General features: G+C 50.7%; 1 protein-coding gene and 1 long non-coding RNA gene across 2 annotated transcripts; both read left to right on the forward strand.

Annotated features, from left to right (window-relative positions):
• Positions 1 to 421: 421 nt before the first annotated feature.
• Positions 422 to 22658, forward strand: POMGNT2 (protein O-linked mannose N-acetylglucosaminyltransferase 2 (beta 1,4-)). The gene is made up of 2 exons (XM_004754290.3): positions 422 to 695; positions 20660 to 22658. The coding sequence occupies exon 2, from the start codon at positions 20766 to 20768 to the stop codon at positions 22506 to 22508; it is 1743 nt and encodes a 580-aa protein (XP_004754347.1). The 5' UTR covers positions 422 to 695; positions 20660 to 20765; the 3' UTR covers positions 22509 to 22658.
• LOC123394493 lies at positions 7438 to 27568 on the forward strand. The gene is made up of 3 exons (XR_006609272.1): positions 7438 to 10160; positions 11249 to 11323; positions 25884 to 27568. It is a non-coding gene; the product is annotated as an uncharacterized LOC123394493 (long non-coding RNA).
• Positions 27569 to 27872: the final 304 nt, after the last annotated feature.

The raw sequence follows: 27872 nt of genomic DNA on the forward strand, positions 1-27872 counted from the left end.
TTCTCCTTTATTCTAGTAAAAAGCCATGAGGTCTAAAATTTATAAATCCAGAAATAGGGTCATATGTGTATTTCAGAGTGGGCGGTACTCATGCAGCAGCCATAAGAGCTGGGAATGCTTGCCCCTTTTAGGAAGGTCTGAGCCCTATGGGATGGGATGGGGAACTGGATATGGCTTTTGTATTTATAGATATTTTTAAAAACATGTGGTGTATTTTGATTTTGTAAATGATATCTGACTGTTGGTTTAACTTGAATTTACATTTATTATCAGGACTCCTATAATTGTAAAAATCTAACACCAAGTAAACTGTGACTCTCACGGGAGGAGACTACAACTTCCAGGATTCCGTGGGCTGAAGCGGTGGGGTGTTTTCGGAGACAAACTACAATTCCCAGAATCCCACTAGCCAAGAGGGTGGTTCTGGCCTAGGGTTGGGGCAGCTGAGTCCGCAAGCGTGCGCTCTTGAAAGGCTGCCGCGCCGGGCTCGCCAGCCGAGCTGGCGCACGGCGGGCACCCGCGAGCCCTGCGGCCGCGGACGGGACGGCGCCTCGGGACCTGCACTCCATGCCTGGGCCTCCCGGTCTTGTAGCGGGAACAGGGGGAGGCGGCGGCAGCTGTTTGGGCCAAAGCCGGGTCCGCCGAGGGCCCACCTGGACGCTTGAGCACAGCGGAGCCTGGCCTGCGGGCTGCAGGTGAGACGCGCGCTGGGGTTAGCCGGGGCTCCGCGACACCCCTGGGCTTGGAGTTGAGGGATCGGCCCCGGACCTCCCGCGGGAGGGATCAGCGGGAGCGCCGAGCCCTGGGGTAAAGAGGAGCCCAGGGAAGTTTGCAGAACCAAGAAGTGACGGATGATGCGGAGTGACAGAGGCGCGGGATGGGGGCGGGGGTGAGGATAGGTGGACCCTCGGGGTCCCGCTGCCGCGGGTCCGGGCGGCGCCTCGCAGGCACGCCCGTTGAATCCCTTAGCTCTTGGCTGGCACTGGCAGCAGGTCCTCACGCCCTTCAGCTTGGGAATGGAATAGCACGACTGGCTGGGAGCCAGCGACGTGCGCGGAGGGGCTTGGGCCTCTGGAGCTCCCTTGGAAGGCAGTACCTGTGCAGCCCTGCGGCTGATTCCTGGGCTCTTTGGGGTGATAAGCGCCCGGTGATAAGAGCCTGCCACGGCTTGCTTGACAGTGCCAGGGTAACCTTTGGAGGGACCCACTTGGACTCCTGCCCCCTTGCATGCGGGTAGACCCCATCTCCTGGTCACTGATGAGAATCCTCTGCTAAGATCTAGGGTCCTCAGGCCAGAGCCCTGCACCTGGTGGTGGGCGGCTAGGGTCTGCTTACTTACTCTCAGAGAGTACACTCGGGGGAAGCAAGGCCCAGCACAGGAAAGGTTACAGGGTGAGCTTGATAGGACTTAGTGGCTAAGAACACAGACAGAATAGAGTTTATTCACCAAATGTTTACTGTTACATGTGCTGGGCATTCAAATCCTGGCTCTCATTTATTAGTTTGAGCTTAAGTGCCCTTGAGCAAGTTACTTATCCTTTCTGAGCCTCTGTTTCTTCCTCTGCAAAATTGGAATGAAAAGTATCTTCATGACAGGCTTGCTGTGACAATTACATGAGATAATGCTGTGCAAGTTCTCTCAGTCCAGTGTTGGTACACAGTGGTTGTGCAGCAGATGGTAGCACTTGTGGTTGCTGAGATAGCAAATGTTAGAGGTGAGGCTGGAACCCAGGTCCGTCTTTGTACTGGAACTAGCTGCTCTCTCTGCCTCTCATGGATCTTGGAGATCTTCCAGTTTATCCTTTTCACATTACAGAGGAAGCATCTGAGTCCCAGTTAGTGCTAGAGCCAGAAAAGGACATGGGTCCCGTTTTCCCCAGGGATGGCCAGCCTTGGGCCCCAGGAGGGTGAGGAGAAAAGCACAGAGTGGAGATCTTCAGCAAAGAGGAGGATGGGGTGCTGGTGACAGAGTTCCCCCAGACCACCCTGTGGCCACGCTCGCATCCTGGTGGCCTGGAAGTGTCAGTGACACAGCAGCTGCAGCAGTGTTCAAAGTTTCCTTCTGGTTGGTGAGTTCTTGCTCTGAGCCAGGCTTTAGAAAATATTGAGCAACAAACAAAGGCTTCTAGTGCATATGGAGCTAATTGGAAAATTAAATTACCAAATGTTCCATTCCCCAAGGGTCTGCGGCAGTCTTTGGTTGTCAGTGGATACTTTCCCCCAGGACCTGCCTAACACCTGATAGGTGTTTTTATTTTTTTTTTTAAATATTTTATTTATTTATTTGACAGAGATCACAAGTAGGGAGAGAGAGGGGGAAGCAGGCTCCTTGCTGAGCAGAGAGCCTGATGCGGGGCTTGATCCCAGGACCCTGAGATCATGACCTGAGCCGAAGGCAGAGGCTTAACCCACTGAGCCACCCAGGTGCCCCTGATAGGTGTTTTTAAATTGGGTAAAATAATGAACATGAAAGGCATAGCCCACAAATGTCAGCATAGGCTTTGGAGTGAGACGTGGGTTCGAATCCCAACCCCACCACTTCACAGCTGTGTGATGTTGGGAAATTCACTTAACAACAATGCATGTACTTCCTCAAATGTGGGATGAAATCGATAGCACTTATTTTAGATTTGTAGGAGGGAATAAATGAGGTTGTTCATCTAAAGCACTTAGTGTGTTTCTGGCATAGAGTAAGAGCCACTGAATGGGCGGTAGAGCGTTATAATAATAATAATACTATAAATACTATAGGCATTGTTTTGCCTATAAAGTAGGTATAATTGTATTGGTTTTTCACGCCAGGAAAAGGAGACTAGCAAGGGTTAAGAATTAGCCCAGCCAGCCACAGAAAGACAAATAATACATGCTATCACTTATGAGTTGAATCTAAAATAGCCGGACTCATAGAAGCAGAGAATGGAATGGTGGTTGCCAGGGACTGGGATGAGGCGGAACAGGGAGGCATTAGTCAAGGCTATAAAGTTTCAGGTATACAAGACGACTAAGTCCCAGAGACCTACTGTATAGCTTAGTGCTTGTGGTTAACATGACTGTACTATTATACTCTAAAATTTGCTAAGATGGTAGGTCTTATGTTCAATATTTTTATCACAAAAAAATAATAAGAGGGTGGGAGGAAACTTTTGGAGGTGATGGACAGGTTTATGGTATAGATTATTGCGATGGCTTCACAGGTGTATACCTGCTTCTGAACATCAAGTTTTACAGGTTAATTATGTACAACTTTTTGTCTGTCAAAAAGAAGAAGAAGGAGGAGGAGGAGAAGGAGAATTGGTCTAGGATCATGCAGCTGCTAAGTGATGGGACAGGAGCTCACTTCTGGCCTTTCAGCTGGAGAACCAGTGCCATTTACTTCTCTGCAGCCTGTGGTCCTCCCAGTTCTTGAGGCCTGGCTGTGAACGGAGGGGTGGGGCCGGGCCGGGCAGCCAGAGGGCAGCCTCCAGCATCGCAGCAGGGGGTCTTCAAGGTGGGGACCCTACAGTCTGGCTGCTTGTGCTTCCTCTCCATGCCTGAGGTTGGATGAGGCTGGAGGCCACATCCAGTGAGTGAGCCTGGGGGATGAGGTGTTAGGAAGTAGTGTGGCCCTGTGGCCCCTGGACCGCAGGGCTGGTGAAGGACGCCATCTGCGTGAGGCCTGGAGAGCCTGATTCTGAGAAGAAGTGATCTTGTTTAAGGGCCCGGAAGAGTTCTTCTCTGGGCCTGATCTTTGCCTTTGCGAGGAGGGCCACCCAAGAGCCATGGGTGTGAGGACAAGGAGCTCTGGACTGAGAACACCTGCTGTTTTAATCTTGGCAGCCTTTGAGAGCTCAGCTGCCCTGGCCGCTGCCTCTCTCAACCTCTTTTATAAAGTAAAGAGATGGAGCAGATCATTTCTAAGGGCTCTTTCAGTTCTAAAAATAGAAGGTTTTGTCACTTTAAATTAGTGGATTAACCCTCTCAGCCCAGCAACGGGGCAGGTGGGATAATTATCACCCCCCTGTGTTACCCAGACTTTCCTTGGGGCAAGAGAATGGCCACAGCTCCCTTGAGCTGCCTGCCAGCACGGGTGTCTCTGCCTGGCCCAGTGGGGAGGAATTACACAAGGAAGCAGTGGGTTGCTAAGTTACAGTGGTGGGCCTGTGGGTCTGCGTTTCCGCAGTCATCTACACCTGCTCTGCCCTTGAGTGACAAAAACTCATTGCCTTGACGTCTGCCTTGCTCCTCTGTCACTGACTCTACTGCCGAGTCTGAAGCACGGTGAATAAGACCCCTGGTAGTCAGACATGGGTTTGTATCCTGGGGCCCCTGCTTGAGCTCTAAGACCTGGAGCAAGCATCTTAATCTCACTAAACTTTGTGTTTTTTTTTTCATATTAAAAGAAAACAAAGCTAATTCTAGTACCTACATTGGAGGGCTTTTGTGAGCCTTCACGGAAAAGGGGCAGGAAAGGGGCTTAGGATGGTGCCTGTTACACAGGAGGTGCTCAATAAAGGAAGCTGGTGGTAGCATTAACTGCCACCCCCTGCCCAGAAGCCAACATCCTCTTTTCCTGAGCTAGCCAGGACACTGATGGATCCTTCTATTTTTGTCTGGCTTCCCATGTCCTCACTGCTGCCTGTTTAGGGCCTGACCTCTGTCAGAGAATCAGACCTTTCACTGCCATTGGTAGCCTACCATCAGTACGATCTTAATGCTAAGAGTTGTCTCTTTTCTCCATTTTGAAAGCATAACACAGGGCCCCTTCCAGGCTGGACAGTGAGTACGCAGCCTTGAGCCAAGCGTCAGGGAGAGGTTGGAGCCTTTGGTCTGCTGAATTGCCTCTATTACCATTATTATTGCAATGATCAGAAAGGCCTGTGTCCAATTATTTTCAAAGGAAAGGGAAAAAAGAAATAAACAAGAGATTAAAAAAAAAAAAAAGCCCTTTAGAAACTGAGGCAGATAGAAGGGTGCTGCCAATTCGAAGCAGTTTTCAGCTCCTGGAGCAGCCAAATATTATTAGAACCCCATGGCCTTAGTGCTCCCTCCTTTCTAGGACCCCCTCCACTCCAACAGTGCTGGACGCAGGTGTCCATGGTGCTGCCACACCCTCAGGCACAGAGCTGGGCAGCTGGACGAGAGGCTGCCAGCCACGGTGGCTCATCTTCTGTGGCTGGTCACCAGCACTGGGTGCAGGGTCCACTTCTGGGGGGCTCTGGCCAGCTCCAGACCCAGGCCCTGAAAAGCCATTCATTAGAGCCTTGGGGTCTAAGAAGACATAAATGCTCCGGGAGTTCTAGGCCTAGGTCAGGAGGCATGAACTCCCACACTCACTGGAGCTAAGAGCACATGGGGCGAGCGAAGTGGGGCATTGGCCCTGGGACTGGGAGGCCAGATGCCCAGATGAAAGCTCAAGCTGAGGAAGTCCTGGCAGGAAAGTGGCCTGGTGCTACCTCCTCATCTCAGCCAGCTCTGGCTGCCATACCAACGTGCCGCCACTGGGGTGACAAGCAGCAGACATTTATGTCTCCTGGGTCTGGAGGACAGAAATCCGAGCTCGAGGTGCTGGCAGGTGTGGATTCTCCTGAGGCCCCTCGTCTTGGTTTGCAGATGGCTGCCTTCTCACTGTGCTTTGTCACGCTTTTTGTGGCTGAGTCACTATGTGCTCTGTGCCCCACACCAGCTGGGTCCTAAAATCTGGTGCCCAATGTAGAGAAGGCAGAGAACAATAAAGGCAGTGATAATTGCATCCGCTGAGTTTCTGTGCCCTGGCAGGCCAAGGAGATGAGGGCCAAATGGTGTCTGGGCTGTTGGCATAGGCAGTGTTGACATGCTCGGTGTTCAAATCCTGACTTCACTCCACACAGCCTGAGGCCCTTGGGACTCATGTACTTAGCTCCACCTTGCCTCTGTGTCCTGACGTGCAGATGGGGAATACATGACAGTGCTAGGCTAGCCCCTTAGGGTTGGCGTAAGGATGAAATGAGGAGATGTACAACAGTTTCTAGTACACTGCCGACATACGGTCTTGAAGGTAGCCATGGCTGAAGTGGTTAATTTCATGCTGGGGACTGGCTGCTTGGAGGCTCTCTTCCCAGGGGAAGGGAGGCAAGTCATTAGGAAGACTGAGCGAACCTGGGAGGGATGGTGAATGTACCCCAAAGCCATTGGGGGGTTCAGTCCCTTTAGGAATGATTTGGGGCTGCATGGCTGGCCTGGTACCTGTGTGTCATTCATTATTAATTTGAGGAACCCTGTTGAAATGTGATTCTGGCAGCTGATGTGTTTTGAGGTCTATTCAGGTACTTTCCATGTATTACCCCATTCTCACAGCACCCTATGGAGGTTATTATTCCCATTTCACAGATAAGGGCATTGAGGCTTGAGGTGTTAAAATGGCTTCATACCTAGGGTCTGAAGGAAGGTGAGTGTGAGCCGGGTGGCCCAGGAAGAATTCTTGGCCACGACCATCAGGGAAGAGGGTTGAAATCTCCGCAGTGGTCTTGTGTGCCCCCATGCCTACACTTAGCCCAGATCGGATGCGCTGACGTGGGTGGGAGATCAGCTAGGCCTTTCTGGCTTCCCAAGCAGATCCTCCTGTTACCCACCTGACAGCGCTCTTCCTCTCGGGAGCCCTTCCGGCAAGACCAGTGAAGGCAGGGATTTTTAGGTAAGGTTAAGTGACCGTGCATTGGGATGGTGCAGGGAGTGATCAGACGAGGAGTTGGGTTGGCTGGACCCAGGAAGGGCTGTGGTGTGCACACAGTGCATCCCAGGCTTCCCCGACATTTCTGGGCTGGGAGGAGGCCATCCTGCGGTGACACCCCACCCCAGCCCCGGCAAGGAAGCACACACACGCCCTTCTGCCGCAGCAGTTGTGGCCCATCGGGTTTGAACAACAGTCTCTTGATCCCCCTCGGCCACAGTGGGGGCCTTGAGGACATTTTTTTTTTTTTCAAGTTTGTGTCTTTTGCACATACCTTAATTTGGGCTGATGCAAAGCCTCACTCCCCCATTCTCTTCCTGTCCTCTTAAGACTTGGGACTGAGGTTCATGAGTAAATATACATACGACTGACGGAGATGCATACAGATCATCTCTCCCCCACAGTACCTGGTACCTTCGCTCAGGCGGAGTCAGTGGGAAGCTAAGGAGGGCCAGGGTGCCCCCGTGCGGGGGTGGGGCTAGGGGACAGGCGGGGTGGGGTCGGCGGTGGCAGCCCTCTTGCTTGGTCAGTGACTCTGCCCTATTGGTCGTTAACTAAGTTCCACGTCATGCCTGTCCACGTCTAAGCAAAGCCTGTTTTTTGGTGTGTGTGTGTGTGTGTGTGTTTTTAAAGATTTTTATTTATTTATTTATTTGACAGAGAGAGATCACAAGTAGGCAGAGAGGCAGGCAGAGAGAGAGAGAGGGAAGCAGGCTCACTGCTGAGCAGAGATCCCAATGCAGGGCTTGATCCCAGGACCCTGAGATCATGACCCCAGCCGAAGGCAGCTGCTTAACTCACTGAGCCACCCAGGCGCCCCACAAAGCCTGTTTTTGAGAGAATGAAGGAAGGAGTCTAAGAGCCTCCACCAAGAATGACTCCAGGGCACAGCTTTCCAGGGACCCAGGCCTCGGCAGATGTTTCCAGGAGGAGTTTCCTTTGGGGATCTCTTCAGAGCTTGGGTCAGCCAGAAGATGGGAGCTCGGGGCCAGTGCCTCTGTCCCTATGTTGCCCCAGAGCCTTGTTCTGTGTGAACATGTGCAACCTTCCCTGCCTTCTCTTCCTGCTCCTTACTCCTCCTGGGGGGCCCACTGCACCCAACCAGGCTTTGGCTGGGGCAGAGTGATTGATAGGTAATTTGAGACAAGGGTGGTCTGTCCATAATACCCTCCTCAGGGCCTCCCTGCCAGGGAGTAGGCTTGCTGGAAGCAGCGGGATGCAGGCTATTGGTGCCGAACCTTCAGAGTCCAACAGGGACTGCCTTGTCCGCGTAACAAGTTTATTTCCAAAGAACACAGATTAACAATCAGGCTCCGGCCACACAAGTGGAAAAGGTGCCACAGAGGTAATTTCTGTTGAGGAGTAGAATCAAGGTTTGGGTCGGCCTTTGGTTTGTTCCAGCAGCCTTGTGCCTTGTGTGGAAAAGTTGTATCCTCTCAGACAGCAGACAGGACTCAGGAGACTCTGGGGCACTAGAACGACCCGTCTCTTCTTCTAGGAAGATAAGCTTAAAGAGAAGTTGGCTTGTGTTGGGGTGCCCGTTTGCATGGGCAGTGGATTTTTCTTCTGCATGATCTTTATTATATGTCTGGAGGTCAGAGCGGTGTATATTTGATAGTTGGCAGTCATCTGGGGATCCGTTTCAAGTGCAGGTAGGGTGTTGGAACTGGAGGCACACCACGGGATGTCTGGCTGGGGATCCCGGGGTGATGGAGAAGCCTCGTCGTGTTTACTCAGGGCAGGAATGAGAGGGGTCATGGGCAGCGATGGTTTTTCCAAGTTTCATTTTCTCAGCTTTCTAAAAGAAAAACAGGCACACAAGGCCCGAGGTTGTTGGGTCCTTCAAGTGCATGGAGAGGCACTAAACAGTGGGTCAGACCTCAGGACTGGACACAGCCGTCCTGTCAGCCACAGAGGCCGCAGTCCTGCAGAAGGCAGCAGCTTGGTTGAGTGTTTCTTCTAGTCTCCCAGGCCAGGAATGGCGACCTGAGTTCTCCTTCAACACCCCCATCTCCCTACCACTGCCCTGCTGTCACCAAGACTGGTGGCCTCTCCAGGAGCACTGAAAATTGGCCTGGAGAAAGGGGACATCATGGGATCCGTTGTCCAGGAAGCAACGTGGCCCAATTATTCTTCACCATTTTGAACTTCCTCCTAGAGTTCATTATCCAGAAACATTTTGAAACGGTGATGGAAAAGGCCGCTTTCATCTTCTTCAGTGCTAGTGGTCTGATTAATGAGCTCTTTGCCTCCATCCGTATCTTTTGAAAACTCTTCTGAACGTTTTGCCTGATCCTTGAGCTCTGCTGTCTTACACAGCTGCTGCAGTGCAGTTGGGGGTCAGGGGAAGGGGGAGTACGGGAAATAGACTGAAAAGACTTTATAATAACCATTGGTTGCCCAAGTACCTGTTGGCTTTTTCCTGCTGCACTTTGGCTACTTCACGGCAAGGGAAAATGCAAGGTGGTTTTTCACCTGTCTCCATGTGGCAAAATACAGTTATGACCGTGTTAGTTCACTTTCCTCCAGAAGTAAATCCTGAGACAGAGATGCAAGTACAGGAGATTATTAGCACTCCTTCCTAACAGACATGATTAAGGGACTGAAGAACTGAGACCAGAGACGGGGAGGAGGGGACATGCAACAGGCCAGTGCCCACTCCAGGCAGTCACCCCATCTGTTAGGGAGCTCGGGAGCCAGTGTAGAACATGCCTCAGAACTCTCCAACCTGGACAGCATGGGAATGGGGTATTCATTCATTCATTCATTCACTCATTTACTCACACACTTATATTTCAATATCAGGAGAGTGAACTTGCAGTGTTGTAAGTGATTCAGCTGTTCCATGGGAGGGGTAACTGTTCCCACCCGGCGTTGGTTCAGGCTGCCTGGCTGGTACATGGTAAAGTTAGAAACCCAGGCGGTCCCTCCTCTGGGCCCCATGCTCCAACCACCACACAATTTCTAGCGAAATGCTCTGTCTATCCCCAGAAAAATTCCATTCCCATTTTCCCCCTTGGAAGGCAACTTGAGAGCCTCAAGGGCCCTGTGAGCCAGTCTGTATCTGTCCTGCTTTCTGTCTGCATTCTTCTGGCTGTCCTGGGGAGGGGTTGGTAACTTAGCATCTAACTAGAAACAGTGCCCCACCCCCCAACTCCCCAGGCTCAGGCTCAAAGGCTGGCCTCTGTCTGGTTGCCTAGTTGCCCCACAGTGCCCCAGCCCCATGTTTCCTGGTTCCCGTAAGCTTGGCTCCAGCTCCCCACCCCCAACCCCAGCTCTACTCTGAGCCTGCCTGGAGATTGGCTACTGCACACACAGTCCCCCAGGTCCAGAGGAGAGGCCTGGCCCCTTCCTGCTGTGGCCCTATACCACACCCTCACCTGCCTGCTGCCAAGCTTACATTCCAGCACAGGGAGGCCTAGGAGAGGGGCAGGTGGGAGAATGCTCATCAGAGAGGTGCCCACTGAGGTCAGAGGTTGGTTTTTCCTCTCCCTTTTGCTCATTTCCCTGCAGGTCTTGCTTTTTGATGTCCCCGGGGTGTGGCTGTTGTAGCTTTAGCTGCTGCTGGAAGCATTTCTGTCTGTGATGGGAGCAGAACACGCGTCTGCTCAGGCCCTGCTCGTCTGCCTCTCCTCTCTCTGGGGACAGCCATTTATCTTATATTGTCTAAATATTCATTTATTACTCAGCTGCTCTCTGGAACTCTGCCATTTGTAAATAGGGATTTGTTTGCTTCTTTATCCTTAACCTTTTGACTTTTTGTTATGGAAAACGTTAAACAGACACAAGAAAGGATCTTAGAAAGGCCCCCATCACCATTTTTCACAGTGATCTATTTGCTACTGTCTTGTTGCATCTGTTTCCATCCTTTTTTTGCTGAAGTATCTTTATCTTATTATTTATTTATTTATTTAAAGTAGGCTCCGTGCCTAACATAATGCGGGGCTTGAACGCACGACCCCAAGATCAAGCGTTGCACGCTCTTCTGACTGCGCCAGCCAGGAGTCCCTTTGCTAGAGTATCTTAGGACAAACGACGTATGTGTCATTTTACCTATAACCACTCTTAATCTCTTCTTTCTTCTTTCTTAAGTTATCTAAATTTTTTAAAGATTTTACGTATCTGAGAGAGGGCGCAAGACAGTATGAGCAGGGTTGAGTAGGGTTGGCAGGGGAAAAGCAGGGGGAGAGGGAGAAGCAGACTCCCTGCTGAGCAGAGAGCTCAACGCAGGGCTCCATCCCAGGACCCCGAGATCAGGTCATGACCTGAGCTGAAATTAAGAGTCAGACACTTAACTGAGCTGTTCAGGCTCCCGTTATCTATTTTGTTGTGACTTTTTATTTTGAAATAATTTGAGACTTACTGAAAAGTTACCATAAATGCTTCACTCAGCTTCCCCTGATGTTAAATCTTACATAACCACAGTGCCATGATCAAAAGCGGGAAATTAACACAGCACCACTACCTAAACCGCAGACCTTACTCAGATTCTGCCAGTTATGCACTGACATTCTTTTCTGGGTCCAAATTGCCACATTATGTTTCGTTGTTGTGTCTCCTTAGACTTCTTCAGTCTGGGACAGCTTCTCAGTCATTCCTGGTCTTCCGCAACCTTAACTCTTGAAGAGTCCTGGTCAGGTAATTTGTAGAATGTCCTTCTATTTGGGTTTAATGTTTTCTCTACTAGCTTATCTATACACTGTATTCAGAGCTAGCAGGGGAGCTAGACACCTTTTCCCCTTTTGGACATACAGACTAAGGTAGTGTATTTCAGGTAAGAAAATCACAGAAGTCAGGTGCCCTTCTTAGGGCACCATATCAAGGGGTACATGGTGCCAGGAAATTGTTCCCGGTGATATTAACATCAGTTACTTGGTTGAGGGGCTGTCTGCCAGGCCTCTGTATCATGAAGTTTTATCCTTTCTTTTTTCTTTCTTTTTTTTTTTTTTTGGTACCATAAACTTTCTGTTTTTGCCTTTGTAACAGATATGTATCTCCCAGGGAGATTGTCAAGAGGATGCAAATATCCTATCTCTCAAACTTCCACCCACTAATTTTAGCATCCAGTAGTGGATCTTGCCTGAGACCATTATTACTGTGATGCTTGCCAAACGGTGATTTTCTATTTCCATCATTGCTTCTGCATGTATTAATTGGAGTTCTACTGTAAGAAAGATCTGTTCCTTCTTCCTTATTTATTCATATCAATATTGACTCATGCATGCTTATTTTATTCTGTGGGTTTTAATCCATAACTATTGCTTTTTAATTTCATTACATTGTCCCAAATTTAGCTCCTTCAGGTTAGATCCTGAGCCTTCTTGATATGTCCTCATCACTTTTTGAGAACTTACAATCTGGTAGTACAAGATGTTCCCAACAACTCTTATATTTTCCCTGCCTGAGCTGTAGAAACAGTGATTTTTCCACAGAGCCCTGGTTCCTGAGAGGGGCCAGTGTTAGAAAGCAAGACCTTTATACCAGGTATGCTGTCCCTGCTCCCAGGTGCTCCCATGGGTCAGAACTAGGAGCTGTATGTATGTGTGTGCACCCCTCACTTCCCCAGCCCTCACAGCTCTTCCTCCTGCTCACACTTTTCCTGTCATGTCAGCCTGGGTCCTTCCTCAGTTCCCTGGCCCAGATCTGAGCTAAGGTCTCCAAGTAGCCTCCCCAGCTTCCCAGTGAGACATGCTGCCCTTCTGGCCTCTCCTGACCTTGAGGATAAATGAACTCTTCCCTCTCCACCACCCCGGGACTTCTTTCTGTGTCTTTTTGTTTCTCGTCAGAACCTGCAGCTGTGGTCATGTCACGCTCAGGATGCAGGTGTTCCCTTCTGAGCAGTCTTGTATTGTCCGTACACGGTTGTGGTAAGGATAGTTGGCGTCCATGGTGGAACCATGGGACATGGTCAGAATTGGTCAGGTATCAGTAATGTACTGTGATTCAACCTAATAGTGAAGTAGTTCTTCGCTGGGGCTGCCTGGAGAATTCCAAGGGGTGGAGGTGGGGGGAGCATATGTTTTTGTAAACATATATGCAGCCATATGATTTTACATATGCAGATATAGATACAAAATACCAACCTCAGAAGGTAAATGTTGATGAAATCTTTCAATCTTGGGGGTGGAGCTTGCAGAAAATTTCTTATGAATGCGGCATGCTTGGGGAAGGAGATGTTGGGCTTTACAGGTTGGTATGGAAAATGAAAGAGTTTCTCTTTTTTATCAGTGGGCCCTTAGGTTTGAAAAGACAGGGAAACACTGATGTTTAAGCACTTTTCTTGGCTGTAAGTTCTGGGCTTGCAAAGACCTTCCCCTGGAGATTAACAGGGCTGATGGGAACATAGGCAAACCCCAGCCAGGAAGGCAGCCACCTGCAGCCTCTCCTCTCATTCCGGAGCAGAAGTTCTCTGCTCTTGTTCTGTGAAGGCCTAGAAGACCTGCGTGAAGGACATGGGGTTCATGGGCTCTCAGGATAGCTGTGACTTTATCCTCTTCCCTGCAGGCCAAGAAGACCCAACGGGACTGGGTGAGTGGGAGTTCTGTTAAAGGACTAGCTTTGAGTTCACGGGAATTTATGTCACATAAGTCATCTGCAGACTTCGGGACTTGACTTGCGATAAGGAACATGCTCCTTGTACCACTTCATGCAGAGCTCCCTCTCTGGGGAACCCCTTCTTTTCTCCCACAGGAGTGGAGAGACACCGAGGCTGAGAGCTTGTCACTGGGTTTTCTACCTCTGTTCTCCCCCCATTTCCATGCTACTCTGCTCAGAGACCTTCAGTAGCTCCCCTTTGCCTAGAGGTTAGAGTTCAGATTTCTTGACCCAGCATCAAGGCCATTGACATTCGGGCCTTAGCTGATTTCTCCAAGTCTCTCTTCTGCTTTTCCTCTGTGTGAACCATCTACCTAACCAGACCAGACTGTGTGGTCTCCTGCATCTTTGGATGCCCCCTCCCCACCACCTTCTTTCTTTCTACTCTGAAGATGACATTTCTGGTTCCTCTGAAAGCTCAAGGGAATGGCCAAACCAGAAGGATTCATTTCTTCCTCAGAAGAAGCCTGCAGGGCTCACCAGAGCCCCACGTACTGCCTATGCTGTGACACTAAGGTTACCTTAGTCCACATTCCCTACCCCATGGAACCCATGTGGAAAGTTGTAGCTCCACTTGGGCCCACAATGAATACACTTGTTTTCTAATTGCTAATACAAGAGTTTCTTGGAGGGCTTTGTTTACCAGAGTCAGAAGGGTTGTGGGGAAACTGATGCCAAATAGCCCCACTACGTTAGAGCAGAGCTCAGAAGCAGAAGGCACAGGCCAGAACCCCATGCGTTTGCTTCCTGCACAACAGCCTGTAAAGACGTTCTCCTCAGGTTTTCTTGGTTTGGAGAAACCAAAACTGAGCTCGATAATCAGGAAAGCTCACAGCCGGAAGTCCAGGCATGTAGGGCTCCGAGACATCAGTGGGGTCCTTTGTCTCTCTCCTCCATCATACTGTCCTTGGCATCCTGGCTTCACTGTCCAGCTGGTCAGCAGATGGCTGGCGGCAGCCCTGGGATAGCTCCTCCTTTCCTCTCCGGTGGGTGGGAACATGGACTGTGACTCCTCCCCCTTTGCTCTGTTCAGTTCTACTCTGGCAGTGGCCTCCCCTGGGCCAGTAACTGGCTCCAGAAGCATGCTCTCTGGTTGTGGGAGGTCGATCTTGGCTTTGTTTGCACCTGGTGGGTATCAAGGAAAGGGCTGGCTCCTGGCCAAACCTGGAATTTTATTAGGCAGGGTAAAGGGGCGGGAAGCCTGGGTAGAAACAATGTCCCCTCTGTCACTTATTAATACATTTGACTTGGGAGCCCAAGGAGTAGAGCTGGTGACCCGTCTGGCCCAAGGTACCAACAGGTGACAGCATATCTTGTCTTGGTCTCCATCTTTGGGAGGAATCTTCTTAGATTTAAAATGCTTTGTTTCAAATGACTGTAATGAAAAGTGACAGATTCCGCCTCGGCGGCGGTTAGCTTTTGCTTCAGGTCAGATGAAGGCAGCCAAGTATGTCCAGAAGGTTTTAAAATGCCAGACCTTATCGTGCATCCCCGTGGCCCTTCATTAACCATCTGATGCCCCAATTTTTTTTTTCTTTTCCCCTCTGCTAGACACTCATTAGTTTGAACCTAATCGTGCGCAGTTGCACGCAGTTGCAGAAGTAGTCGGCTCTCAGTATTCATGAGGTTCAACTGACACCTGATTTCTGACCCACTCCACCACCCTGTGTAGTGGGGGCTGCACATTTACCTTTGCTGACGGGGAACCTGCCTTCAGAAAGGCCACACGGTTAAGTCAGGGAGCTGGGGTTTGAACCCGAGTCTTCTGGCCTTTTCCTTAAACTTTCCTAGACAGCGCACATCCTCTCCCAGGAACTACCAACCACCAGTAATGCAGCGGGCACTCAGAGCCAGGTTGGTCTGGGGAGTGATGTGAGATCTCCTGGTGATCGGGTGTCTCCAGAAGAGCAAACCAGTCGGTCAGACATATGCGAGTAAGGTGGAGTTGGTGCCCTAAGTCCAAGGCGTGTGGACTACCTGTCTCCCTGTTCTAGGGAGAGTTAGCAGAAGGTGTGGCAGCGTTGGCAAGGGGAGGACTCCACAGGAGTTTCCTTGGGCAGAGGAGGCTGCAGGGGATGTTGTGGGCCTACCCTCCTGAGCAGAGCTGTGCCCAAGGGGCTTCAGAGCAGCTCATCCATATCAGATATGGCCCGGCCCTAGAGGGAGGCGGCGGGGTAGAGATGCGGAGAGGCTGGGCTGCACAAGGAGGGTCTACCTTCATTAGACCCTGAGCTCAGAAGCTGCCCAGCCAGGCCTGCACTTGCCCAGTGGCTCTCCCCAGCCTGTCTTCAGGAGGCAGCGCTCACCAGCTCATTAGCACGCCTCCATTTTTAATCCTGGCTGTGTTACAGACTTGCTGGGTGATTTGGGGCAAATTCTTCACCTCTCTAAAATGAGGAGTTGCTTAGTGGTTGTTAACCTGACTAACAGTGGAATTCCTTTCTGCGAGTGAAGAACCCCATTTTTAAATACACTTTTGTGGCACTCCTATGAGTTTCCTAGGGCTGCTGTAGCACATTTAACCCTAGATGTGGAGGCTTAAAAGGCCAGAAATTTATTCTTGCACAATTTTGGAGGCTAGAAGTCTAAGATAAAGATATTGACAGGGCCAGGCCTCTCTGAAAACTCTGGGAAAGAATCCTTTCTTGCTTCTTCTTAGTGTCTGGTGGCTCCTGGTAATCCCGAGCAGTCTTTGGTTTATAGCTACATCATTTGAGTCTCTTGTCTTTGCCCTCATGTGGCCATCTTCTCCGTTCCTCAGTGTCTTTTTCTGCCTCTTACAGGGACACTTTCATTAGATTTAGAGCCTCATTTAGATTACAATCTCGTCTCAAAAACCTTAACTAATTATATGCATAAAGACCCTATTTCCATATAACATCATATTCTGAGGCTCTGGGTAGACATGAATTTGGGGGGCATTATTCAACCCACTATAGTTACCCCTAAATATAAGAAATTAAAGGGACTTGATTTTGTTTGGAGGTAAATGGAGGCCCAAGACCCTGGCCTCATGTCCTTGTTGCCTACCGCCAGCCTTGGCAGCCTCCAAGAATCAGGTCTGCAAGCTACTAGGCACCCAAGGTTCCAGGAAGCCCTAGTTCACCATATCCCATGGTGATGAGACTTTGGACTTAGAATTTTGAATTGATGCTGGAATGAGTTAAGACTTTGGGGGCTGTGGGGACTCATGGCCTGGTTCTTTGGTTAAGAGTCTCTTCTTGGTTTTTCTCAAATGTGGCTGTACCCCAGAATTACCTGGGAGCTTGGTAAAAAAGCTGATACCAATGAGTCTTTGGGTTCTGGTCAAAATGGAGGGGAATATCCCTATCCAGGCACCATGCACTAAAACACAGGACTAAAAACACAGGACATTAGGTATAAAACATGAGAAGACTGAAAGGTAGAAAGAAGAATGTGGAACAACACAATGGTCTGTTCCTTGGGTTTTCTTTTTGCTTCCTGTGTATCCTAGACTGTATGCTAAAGAAACCAACCCAGAAATGTCAGTGAGCATAGACCAGAAAAAGCCCCAGGGAAAGCTCACTGTCACTCATCAAAGGACTGGAAAAGGAGCAGCCTTACAATACCTTTTTGACAATAGTACCATTTTCCTGTAAAACACCAGGGAAAACTGCTTCTCCCCTCCCTTCCAGCTTCAGTAAAGGCTGAATAGAAAGACATCCATCCTTGCTTTGCAGTAACCAACCAGGTACCTCCCATCTTTAGCAAAGCACCCCCACACCCCCCACCATGGGGCTGAATGAGAAGCATGGACTTTTACCACAACCCAAAGGTAAAAAGATCCCTTTTTTACCGCCTTCCCTGCCACCACGGTCCCCTTGAGGTTTCACCAGAGCCTAGACTTGGACCCCCACCCAGTGGTGATGAGACACCCCTACTGAGGCCAGCTGAGGAGTCTAGATTTCCACCCCTTCTCAGTGGTTATGCCGTATCTCTCACTTTCCCTGCCAGAGTGCTGCTGCTGGAGGCCAAGCAAGGGAGCGTGGATTTCCCCCTACCCAACGATAGAGTCAGCACTCTCCCTTCCCCACCAGCATGGTTCTTGCAAAAACCAGCTGAAATGGAAAACCTAATATAAGCTCCAGGATAAGTCTCAGCAAAGAAAGAGAAGATAGAAGGAACTAAATGGAGATTTGAGAATTGAAGAATGTAGTAACCAAAACAAACAAACAAACAAACAAACAAACAAAAAATCACTGGTGGGCCCAGGAGAAGAATGGAGATGACAGAAGAAAGAAGCAGTAAACATGAAAACAAACAGTAGAAATTATCCAGTTTAAACCGTGAAGAGAAAATAGACTGGGAAAACAAATTGAACGGAGCCTTAGACATCTCTAGGACAATACTTTTTTAAAATTTAGCATTCGTGGACCTGGAGGCCTGATGACCAGGCTTCTGAAAAGTAGACAAAAGAACTCTCTTCAGGGCCACGCGAGAGGAAGGACGTACTACATCCAGGGGAAAGGCGCTTCACGTACAGTAGATTCCTCCTCAGACACATGGTGGCCGGAGGGAGGCTGCCCAGCCTAAGCGTTTGTGTGCTGAGAGAAAGCACTGTCACGCCGAAGTTCTCTCCCAGTGAAAATATTCTGTAGGAAAGAAGGTGAAATCAAGACATTTTCTTCACCTGAAGGAACACCGAGAGAATTTGCTCTCAGCAAATTTCCCTAAAATGATGACCAAAGGAAGTTCACCAGAGAAGTGATAGCAGAAGAAAACCTGGAACATCAGGGACAAAGAAAGAACAGGAAGAGTAAAAATGTGGGTAAATATAATGAACTCTCCTTTCCCTCTTGAGGAGATTACACTTGACAGTTGAAACAAAAATTAGAGCACTGTCTGACGTGGATTTTGATGCATGTAGAGGAAACATTGAAGATAATTATATTATAAGGGAGGAGGGTGAAAGAGCCCAGATGGAGATCAGGTTTCTGTCCTCAGTCAAGAGGTAGACTGTCACTACCAGTAGACACTGCTAAGTTGCATATACATTGTATGGTGCTTAAAGAAACCACTAAAACCTCTGCACCGAGAAATACACTCAGAAACACTGTACCTAAAAATGGAATTCAGATAATCTGCAAGAAGAAGGGAAAATGAAACAAGGAACAAAAGATGCAGATGCCTAAGCCGTACTCCAGACCTCCTACTGAGTCAGAACCTATAGGATTCCTGCCTGCCAGTATCTGGTTTTAGCAAGGGCCTCTGGGGATTTCAGGAACCAGCCAGGTCTAGAATCTGTGGTCTAGACCAGTTTTTACTTTTGTTTTTGTTTTAGAGAGAGTGAGTTGAGCACGTGTGTGGGGGTAGGGGGGCAGCTGGGAGGAGCAGGGGGAGAGGGAGAATCTTCTTCATGCTCAGCTTGGAGCCCAATGCGGGACTTGACCTCATGACCCCTTATGACCTGAGTTGAAATCAAGAGTCAGATGCTTAACTGACTAAGCCACCCAGGCACCCCTAGACCTTTTTTAAAAAAATTTTTAATAATATTTTTTATTAACATGTAATGTATTATAGCCCCTATAATAATGTATTATTATAGGTCTGTGAATGGCCAGGTTTACACACTTCACTCAGCATAGCACACACCCTCCCTGATGTCCATAATCCAACCACCCTCTCCCTCCCCGCCCCCGCAACCCTCAGTTTGTTTTGTGAGATTAAGAGTCTCTTATGGTTTGTCTCCCTCCCGACCTCATCTTGTTCCATTTATTCCTTTCCTATCCCCCCAACCCCCCACGTTGCCTCTCAACTTCCTCATACCAGGGAGATCATGTGATAATTTAGACCTTTATTTTTTTTTAACAGCAAATTGCCAACCCTTTTGGTTGTAAATTCAATTAAGAGGAACATGCCCCCCCCCCCCCTTTTTAGAACAAACTTAATATACTGGACTAGAAAAGGAAACACTGGAGTATATTATAGCTGGTCAGAGTAATTCTTCGTGAACTTTTGGGGGTGCAGTATAACGTGTGCGTATGTATGAATGTGTGCATCCTGAACTGTTAGATGAGGGCCGCTGGAAGAGATGGTACCCCCAGGAATGGCCTTCAGCTAGTGCCGGAGAGGAATAGGAAGGCGAATAGCCCGGCCTCTTCAGAATAGTGACCTGTCATTAATGTGCCTGTATTGGTGTCACTCCTCCCTCCCACTCTCCTACAGGGATTTCTTTGGATAATGTCTCAAACTATTTTGGCTCAAATCCTTGTCTCCGATCCTGCTTCTGAGGGAAACTAGTCTAAGCCCCTGTCTCTTTCTGGGCAGGATTGCACTTTTGATTTTTGTGATTGCAGGGAGAGAGAAGTTACAAGACCCCAAGAGTCCAACTCGCCCCAGGGGAATAAAGGGGTGGTTCCAGTCCCACCCCAGGGCAGTGCTGGCCAGTCACCAGGGGTTCCCTGGGCAGCTTCTATGAGGGCACAGGGTGAGACACCTCAAATCTGAGCAGTCCTGGGCCTCAGAGCAAGAATGTTAGCTTTCCTGCTAGTGCAGGAAAATGGAGCAAATGCCACCAGCCCAGCCAGGCCTCTCTGCAGGCCTGCGTGTCAGTGGTGCCGTCCAGATACAGTTCCTTCACTGGACCAGGGATGGGGCAAATATCTACCCTTCCTTTCATGGGAATCTAAAAGATAGCAGGCATGATTTCCAAACAGTAGCTTTAAGTAAGAGCAGATGATACCCCACATCCCCTGGGCATATGTGCCATGGGTCCTAAGAAGGGGACACTGGGCTCCTGGTGTACAGCTTGGCCTCTGTGCTCATGTAAGGAAGAGTCCTTACCTCACAGGACCAGGAATGCCAGGCCCCTGGAGGAGACCCTCCCTGTGGCTCTGGTCACAGATGCTCCATTGGTTAGCTCTTCCCGTAGTAGCAGTGCCTCATACCAAACAGCCACAGGATTTCAATGACATCCAACAGTGAGCACTCACCCAGCCCAGCTGTTTGCATGTCAGGGTCACTGGCCAACCAGGGGTCAGCTGGGTTAGACTGGGCTTGGCTGCAGTAGCTCCGCACTGCACTCCTGTCGCTCCTCCTGGAACCAGGAAGTTAGGCTGCGCACATTCTCCCCTCAGCAACGTCCTCGGTGTGAAGGAGGCCGGGCCAGTCACACAAGCTCTCTTCAAGCATCTGATCTTGTTTTCCCTGCTGACATTTCACTGGCCAAAGCAAGTGATGTGGTCAAGTCCCAAGGCAGGGCGCAGAGATGTATACCGCCCCCATGGGAGCGGTGGGGAAGGGAGGGCGAGAATAAGCAGGGACGGTACGGGCACCGCGCCCGACAGGAGCCCAACGTGGCTGCGGACGGACAGATGGACAGATGGGGCCAACATCTTTCCCTTTCCTTGTCTCCCGCAGGCTTGTGCTGGCGCTAGGGGCGCCCGCGAGGGATGGGTAGAGCCCGCCAGGCCAGTGGCGCCGCCCGGGGGCTGTGCTGGCGGTAGGGCCCCACCGCGGCGTTAGGATGCACCTGTCGGCCGTGTTCAACGCGCTCCTGGTGTCGGTGCTGGCGGCGGTGCTGTGGAAGCACGTGCGGCTGCGCGAGCATGCGGCGGCGCTGGAGGAGGAGCTGGCCGCCGGCCGCCCCGCCCCGGAGCCCGCCCCCGCGCCCAGGATCGACTACCCCAAGGCCCTGCAGCTCCTGGCCGAGGGCGGCACGCAGATGGTGTGCAGCGGCCGCACGCACACCGACCGTGTGTGCCGCTTCAAGTGGCTCTGCTACTCCAACGAGGCCGAGGAGTTCATCTTCTTCCACGGCAACGCCTCGGTCATGCTGCCCAACCTGGGCTCCCGGCGCTTCCAGCCGGCGCTGCTCGACCTGTCCACCGTGGAGGACCACAACACCCAGTACTTCAACTTCGTGGAGCTGCCGGTCGCCGCCCTGCGCTTCATGCCCAAGCCCGTGTTCGTGCCCGACGTGGCCCTCATCGCCAACCGCTTCAACCCCGACAACCTGATGCACGTCTTCCACGACGACCTACTACCCCTCTTCTACACCCTGAGGCAGTTCCCAGGGCTGGCGCACGAGGCGCGGCTCTTCTTCATGGAGGGCTGGAGCGAGGGCGCTCACTTTGACCTGTACAGGCTGCTCAGTCCCAAGCAGCCGCTCCTGCGGGCGCAGCTGAAGGCGCTGGGCCGGCTGCTGTGCTTCTCCCACGCGTTCGTGGGTCTCTCTAAGATCACCACCTGGTACCAGTACGGCTTCGTCCAGCCCCAGGGCCCCAAGGCTAACATCCTTGTGTCTGGTAATGAGATCCGGCAGTTTGCCCGGTTCATGATGGAAAAGCTGAACGTGAGCCACGCGGGGGCTCCCCTGGGCGAAGAGTACATTTTGGTTTTCAGCCGCACCCAGAACAGACTCATCCTGAATGAGGCAGAGCTGCTGCTGGCGCTGGCCCAGGAGTTCCAGATGAAGACGGTGACGGTGTCCCTAGAGGACCATGCCTTCGCTGACGTTGTGCGGCTGGTCAGCAACGCCTCCATGCTGGTCAGCATGCACGGGGCCCAGCTGGTCACTGCCCTCTTCCTGCCCCGCGGGGCAACCGTGGTCGAGCTCTTCCCCTATGCGGTCAATCCGGACCACTACACCCCCTATAAGACGCTGGCCACGCTGCCTGGCATGGACCTCCAGTACATAGCCTGGCGGAACACGATGCTAGAGAACACGGTCACGCACCCCGAGCGGCCCTGGGATCAGGGGGGCATCACCCACCTGGACCGGGCTGAGCAGGCCCGTATCCTCCAGAGCCGTGAGGTCCCGCGGCATCTCTGTTGCCGGAACCCCGAGTGGCTCTTCCGCATCTACCAGGACACCAAGGTAGATATCCCGTCCCTCATCCAAACTGTGCGGCGTGTGGTGAAGGGCCGGCCTGGGCCGCGGAAACAGAAGTGGACCGTCAGCCTCTACCCAGGCAAGGTTCGGGAGGCGCGGTGCCAGGCGTCTGTGCAGGGTGCCTCCGAGGCCCGCCTCACCGTCTCCTGGCAGATCCCCTGGAACCTCAAGTACCTGAAGGTGAGGGAGGTGAAGTATGAGGTGTGGCTCCAGGAGCAGGGGGAGAACACTTACGTGCCTTATATCCTGGCCCTGCAGAACCACACCTTCACCGAGAACATCAAGCCCTTCACGACCTACCTGGTGTGGGTCCGCTGCATCTTCAACAAGATCCTCCTAGGACCCTTTGCAGATGTGCTGGTGTGCAACACGTAGCGAGCGTTCTGTGGCCAGGCGGTGGTTGGGGGGCGGGGATGGCTCCCCTGGCGCAGTGTCCTGGGGCCCACTGGTGCCCTGCGGTGGCTTCTGGGGGTTATTTATTTATCGAGCAGGCCTGCCCCAGGCATGTGCCTCCGCGTCTTCTTACTGGGTCTAGAGTGTGACATTCCCAGCACGTTTTGCACTGGTTAGTGGGACCCTCCCAACCCCCTTCTCCTGTCCTGAGCCTCCGTGCCCTGGAGAAGGTCCTCAGTGGGAGGAGAAAGAAGGAAAGTGAAAATCCGAAGGAGCCTCTGGCTGGGAGATCCTGCTGTACCCTACTGAATCTCTCTGGTTGATATCCAAATGTCTGGAAACTGTGAGTAAATCATGTGGTTGCCTGGGTGGGTCGTTCATCAGCTTCCATCATCATGAAATTCACCTGTAGCACAGTGAAGGTGTGTTTGGAACATTCATTAAATGATTATAAACGTCTTGGTCAAGTCTTTTTTTTTTTAAAAATATTTTATTTATTTATGTTTAGAGAGAGAGCGAGAGAGCAAGAGAGAGCATGAGCAGGGATCCCGATGCTGGACTCAATCCCAGGACCCTGGGATCATGACCGGAGTGGAAGGTCGATGCTTAACCGACTGACCTATCTAGGCACACCTTGGGCAAGTCTTTTTATTATTGGGTAGTTGGAAGCAGGGCTGGTAGTCGGTGCCCGTGTGCTCTTTCATTCTAGCTATCAACCGAGGAGATGTGGCAATGGGCAAGTGGCGAGGACCGCGAAGTGGGACAGTCTGGTTGCATTGCGTCTTGCAACTTGCCAGGTGAATGTCACATTTCCAATCTAAGTGGGGTCCAAGTCTGGAAGCCTAGGATCGGGTCTTCGGTGAAGAAGAGCACTTCCCACCAGGGGGCGCTCTTACGCTAAAGAGGACATCCAGCCAAGACCACGGTGGACCAAACTGGGCATCCAGTTCGCTTAAGACAGAGGGCAGGGAATTCAGCAAGATAGCATGGAGCACTTTTCTTCAGCAGGAGGATTCTCACGACAGCCCAGGGGCCGTTCTCCCCCTGTTCTGCGAATTGCTGCTCGAGGGTGAGGAGGAAAGACCGAGGGTGAGGAGGAAAGACCGCTGTCAGTACTTGGGGCCACCAGCTTAGATACCCATGGGAGCCATTGTCTTCCAAACAATAGACACGGTTCCCAGCCTACCCCCCCAACCCCCCCAACCCCCCACCCCCCTCCACCTCCCGACACTGTGCTCGGTGGAGCCTGCTGCTCTGGTGCCTGACCAGACACTAGTACCCACAGAGCGCTTCCAGTGTGGACATAGCTCATCTGTTGTAGGTCATTTGTATTGTTAGCTTTGCTGAATGGCACACCTGTCATTCCACTGTTCTCTGGCTTCTGCAGAAACAGCTAGAACGTTAATCCAAGATCAGCAGGGACCCTTCTCCAAGTCTGACTCCTGGGAAGGAGAGCAGGAAAGGCGGTCCAGGAGGGAGGGCCACTGGCTGTAGCTCAGCTGGAAGGTTGTCGCACCAAGCTAGACAGTTCTCAAGCTGAAGTGGTCTGTTAGATGAGTAGCGGGTCCCTGACCAGGGCAGTCTGGGAAGAATGGCCTCGGTGCCTGTCGGTGGTGGATTCAGAGCAGGAGAACTGAGTGGCATGTTTTCATGGTCACCAGGGGCCTCTGTGACCTTCCCTTTACCCAGAATATCTTTGTCCCTAACTGGACTCTCCATCGACCGCCTTCTCAGACTGCCACATTGATGCACATGTGAAGATTCAGTTCAGTTGGAAGTCTCTAACACTGAGATGTGAGGGTAAAACTACTTGGAAACCCCTTGGTGGTTTTTGCTAAGGCTGAACACAGCTGCCCTGGGTCTTAGCGATTCCACTGCTAAATGTATACCCCAGAGAAAGGAGTACCAATGCCATCGAAAGACATGTATCAAATACAGCTCTAAATAGCCAGAAGAGAAACCAGACCAGTTTCCACCAATAGGTATATTCATGCAAAAGACACACACTTTTTTTTTAAGATTTTATTTTTTTAGAGAGCATGAAATAGTTGGGGGGGAGGAAGATGGGAGAGAGAAAAAATCCCAAGCAGACTCTGTGCTGAGCGCAGAGTCCCACACGGGGCTCAATCTCATGATCCTGAGAGCATGACCTGAGCTGAAAGCAAGAGTCAGATGCTTAATCAGCTGAGCCACCCAGGCGCCCCAAGACACAACAATTAAAAAAAAAAGGAATGAAATATGGGTACACACAACTGTAAATCTCACAGAGTATTAAATATATACCGAGTGACAATATATACTGTACGATTCCATTTACACAAAGCGCTGGAATAAGTAAACCAACCTATGGCGGGAGACGTCCGAATCGCTCCTGGGAGGGATGGAGACTGAGCTGGACAGGAGGGAACTTGGGCCGGGGATGTCTTGATCTGGCTGGTGGTTGCACAGCGACCCTCCATGTCACAGGCATTCGCTTACACTTGAGATCAGTGCCCTTTATGTACGTCACTATTGACCTCAGTTAAACAGAAACAAAAACTCGCCCAAGGGGCAACTCTCTGGAAAGCAGTGTGTGTCTTCTCCAGCTCCCTAGTCATGAGGCCTGCCGCATCCCCCAAACCCCAGCTCTGCTGCCCTGTCGTGTTGTGGAAGGTACTGTGCTCCCACAAGGGATTGCCCACCGGCTAGAGGCTCAACGTGGTTATTTGTGTGTGCGGACCCTGATGCCGAGGAGCTCCACGAATGGTTTGTTCCATGAAACAATGGATCTCTGCCTGTGGCCATATTGCTTTTGCAAATTTGTGATCCTTTGAAATTTTGTCCTGTTTTTTTTGGTTTTGTTTTGTTTTTGCCTCTTAACGTCATAACATGAATGCTTTACCGTGTCACTGAAAATTATTTTTTGAAAACAAGATTCTAGCTGACTGTAAAACGTTCCACTGCATGGGCTCACAAAGAAGTTGCTACCCTTTCCCCAGGTCATAGCATTTGTTAAGGGGCAGGAACCTGGATCCATAACCAGCAGCCCAGCTCAGGCCCTTTGACACCTGTTTCTGCTTTTGCTGCTGCTTTGTTACCATGTTTCTTCTATTGATGTTTAGTTAATTTCTAGTGACTTGCACAGATCTTCACTATACAGTCTCATGGGTTTCACACATACATACTTCTTTGTACCCCACACCTTTGCAAGGTGTACATTATTGCTATTATCCCCATATTTGCAGGTTTTTGCCCTTTGGAAATTTAGCAGGCAAGAATTATTTTTTGTTATCATAGAGGGGTTACAAGAGCTGCATTTAATATTAAGGGTATGCCATTTTGTTGATACTCTTTGTTTTAAATATTGTCCTCACACAGCTGCATCAAAGAATCACGGGGACGATGATGGCAGGAGAGCCCGGGAGCTGGGATCTAGGGTGCCCAGGAGCATCTCCGACAGAAGCGCATCCCAATAGACAGTGGAAACCTCTGCACCCCATGAGTCAGCTCTGAGAGTACCTCATTGGCCGTGGGTGGGGGGGCAGCGGGCCAGTGCAAGGCCTGGGAAGGGAGCACACACGGAACCCCCAGTCCAAAGCAAACCCCTCAGAGGTGTCCCTCAGCCCTTGGCTGTGTAGCCTCTGTCCACCCTGCTTGGCCATCCCTGTGTGGTCAGGCGCTCCGGGAGTACTGCCCCCACCCCAGGCGCTACCCAACAGCGTGTACTCCTGAGCTGATGGGGGCCCTCCTCCATCTGGGCCCCCACCCTCCAGCACAGGAGGGCAGTGTCAGGTCTGCAAATAGTCCTCCTCAGATGTGGGGAGGGTGGAAGGGAGGCAGTGGCATGCTGCCTTCCTCTTTGCAGGGGTGTGGCCCTGCGCTCTCCCAGCCCAGTGTGGAAGACGGTGACAGCCTGGCCAGGTCACTCTGGTCAGCGCCAGAGGCAGAGCCCAGGGCTGCCTCCCCATGCAGAAAGGCACTGTGGGGTCTCCCTCAGGAGTCCTGCTGGCTGTGGGAACTCCAGGGCCCCTTACAAAAAGAAGTTTCATGTCTCAGAGAAAACCTTGTGAAGCCACACAGTGTATTAGAATTTGAGACACTCCTGTTCTGTTTGGAGAATAAAAAGCACAAAAAGATGTAGTTGCTTTCTGGCCACTTACATCTAGTGGAAATAATCCAATAATCTCTTTTGGAATGTTGTACTGTTGGGACTTCCCAGGTTCAGGTAGGGCAGCCTTTTTCTAGGATTGCTAAGCTTTAGAAAAACACTCCAACTTGAATTTCATGTAGCAGGTTTTTGGGTGCTGTATTTGCTGTATTGCTGTAATCTCGTGCTCTGTTTGGCAACACTACCTTTTTCCCACTAGGGGAAAATGTGAGGTGGGGAGGTTTGTTGTATAACCACGAAGTTAATAATCCCTCGTACTCCCATTTTCCCAGTGGAAATGCAGAGGCGCTGGTGGGAGGAAGGCCTCACTCCTGCCTCAGCTACAATAAGAAATAGGAACGATACCAAATGCCTGAAAAGATACAGGGAAACCAGTTCACTCATCTACATTGCTGAGAAGAGTGAAATGTTAGCCTGGGAATAGTTGGGCAGTTTCTTAAGAAATTAAACATATTACCATGAAACTATACTCCTGGGCATTTGCCCCAGAAAAAAAAAAAAAAAAGAATATTCTGTTCACACAAAAACAAGTACGAGAATGTTCAGAGCAGCTTTCATTGTATTAGCCAAAAATGAGAAATGACCCAGATGTCCTTCAGTAAACAGTAAACAAACTGTGGTCTCTCTGGACCATGGGGTACTAACTAATAAAAAGGAACAGTAATAAATAAGGAACAGACTACTTGGTAAAAGCAACAATTTGGCTGGATCTCAGGGGCGTTGTGCGGAGGGAAGAGAAAAAAGTAACTCTCAAAAATTTGCATGCTGTGCGATTCCATTTAGATACCATTCTCAAAATGATAAAAATTGTAGAGATGGAGACCAGATGTGCGGCTGCCGTGGATGAGGGTGGGAGTGAGTGAAGGGGTGGGTGTGTCGGGAGGGGTGGCAGGAAGGAAAGCATCCCTGTGCTGGGGCAGTTCTGTGTCTTGATTGCCGTGGGGGTTACGGAAGGTTCAACCACTGGGGTTAACTGGATGAAGAGTACACAGGACCTCCCAGTACTGTCTTTGCAACTACTATGAATTCATAATTATGTCATAATGAAAAGTTGAGAAAAAAAAATAATCCTTGGGAGGATGCGAGGTCTGGGCTCCAGGCTTACAATGTGTCACAGTCACTGTCATAGTTCCTGCCACTGTTACAACCACCATGACAGAGCTGGTAACTTTGAGAATAGCTGAGAGGTGCAAGACGTC

This window comes from Mustela putorius, unplaced genomic scaffold, assembly GCF_011764305.1.
Source record: "Mustela putorius furo isolate JIRA1106 unplaced genomic scaffold, ASM1176430v1.1 tig00003834_pilon_pilon_pilon, whole genome shotgun sequence".
Lineage (NCBI taxonomy): Eukaryota > Metazoa > Chordata > Mammalia > Carnivora > Mustelidae > Mustela > Mustela putorius.

What these genes read in the sequence shown, in the direction of transcription:
- POMGNT2 (XM_004754290.3), top strand. Translation starts at nt 20,766, where the DNA reads ATGCACCTGTCGGCCGTGTTCAACGCGCTCCTGGTGTCGGTGCTGGCG.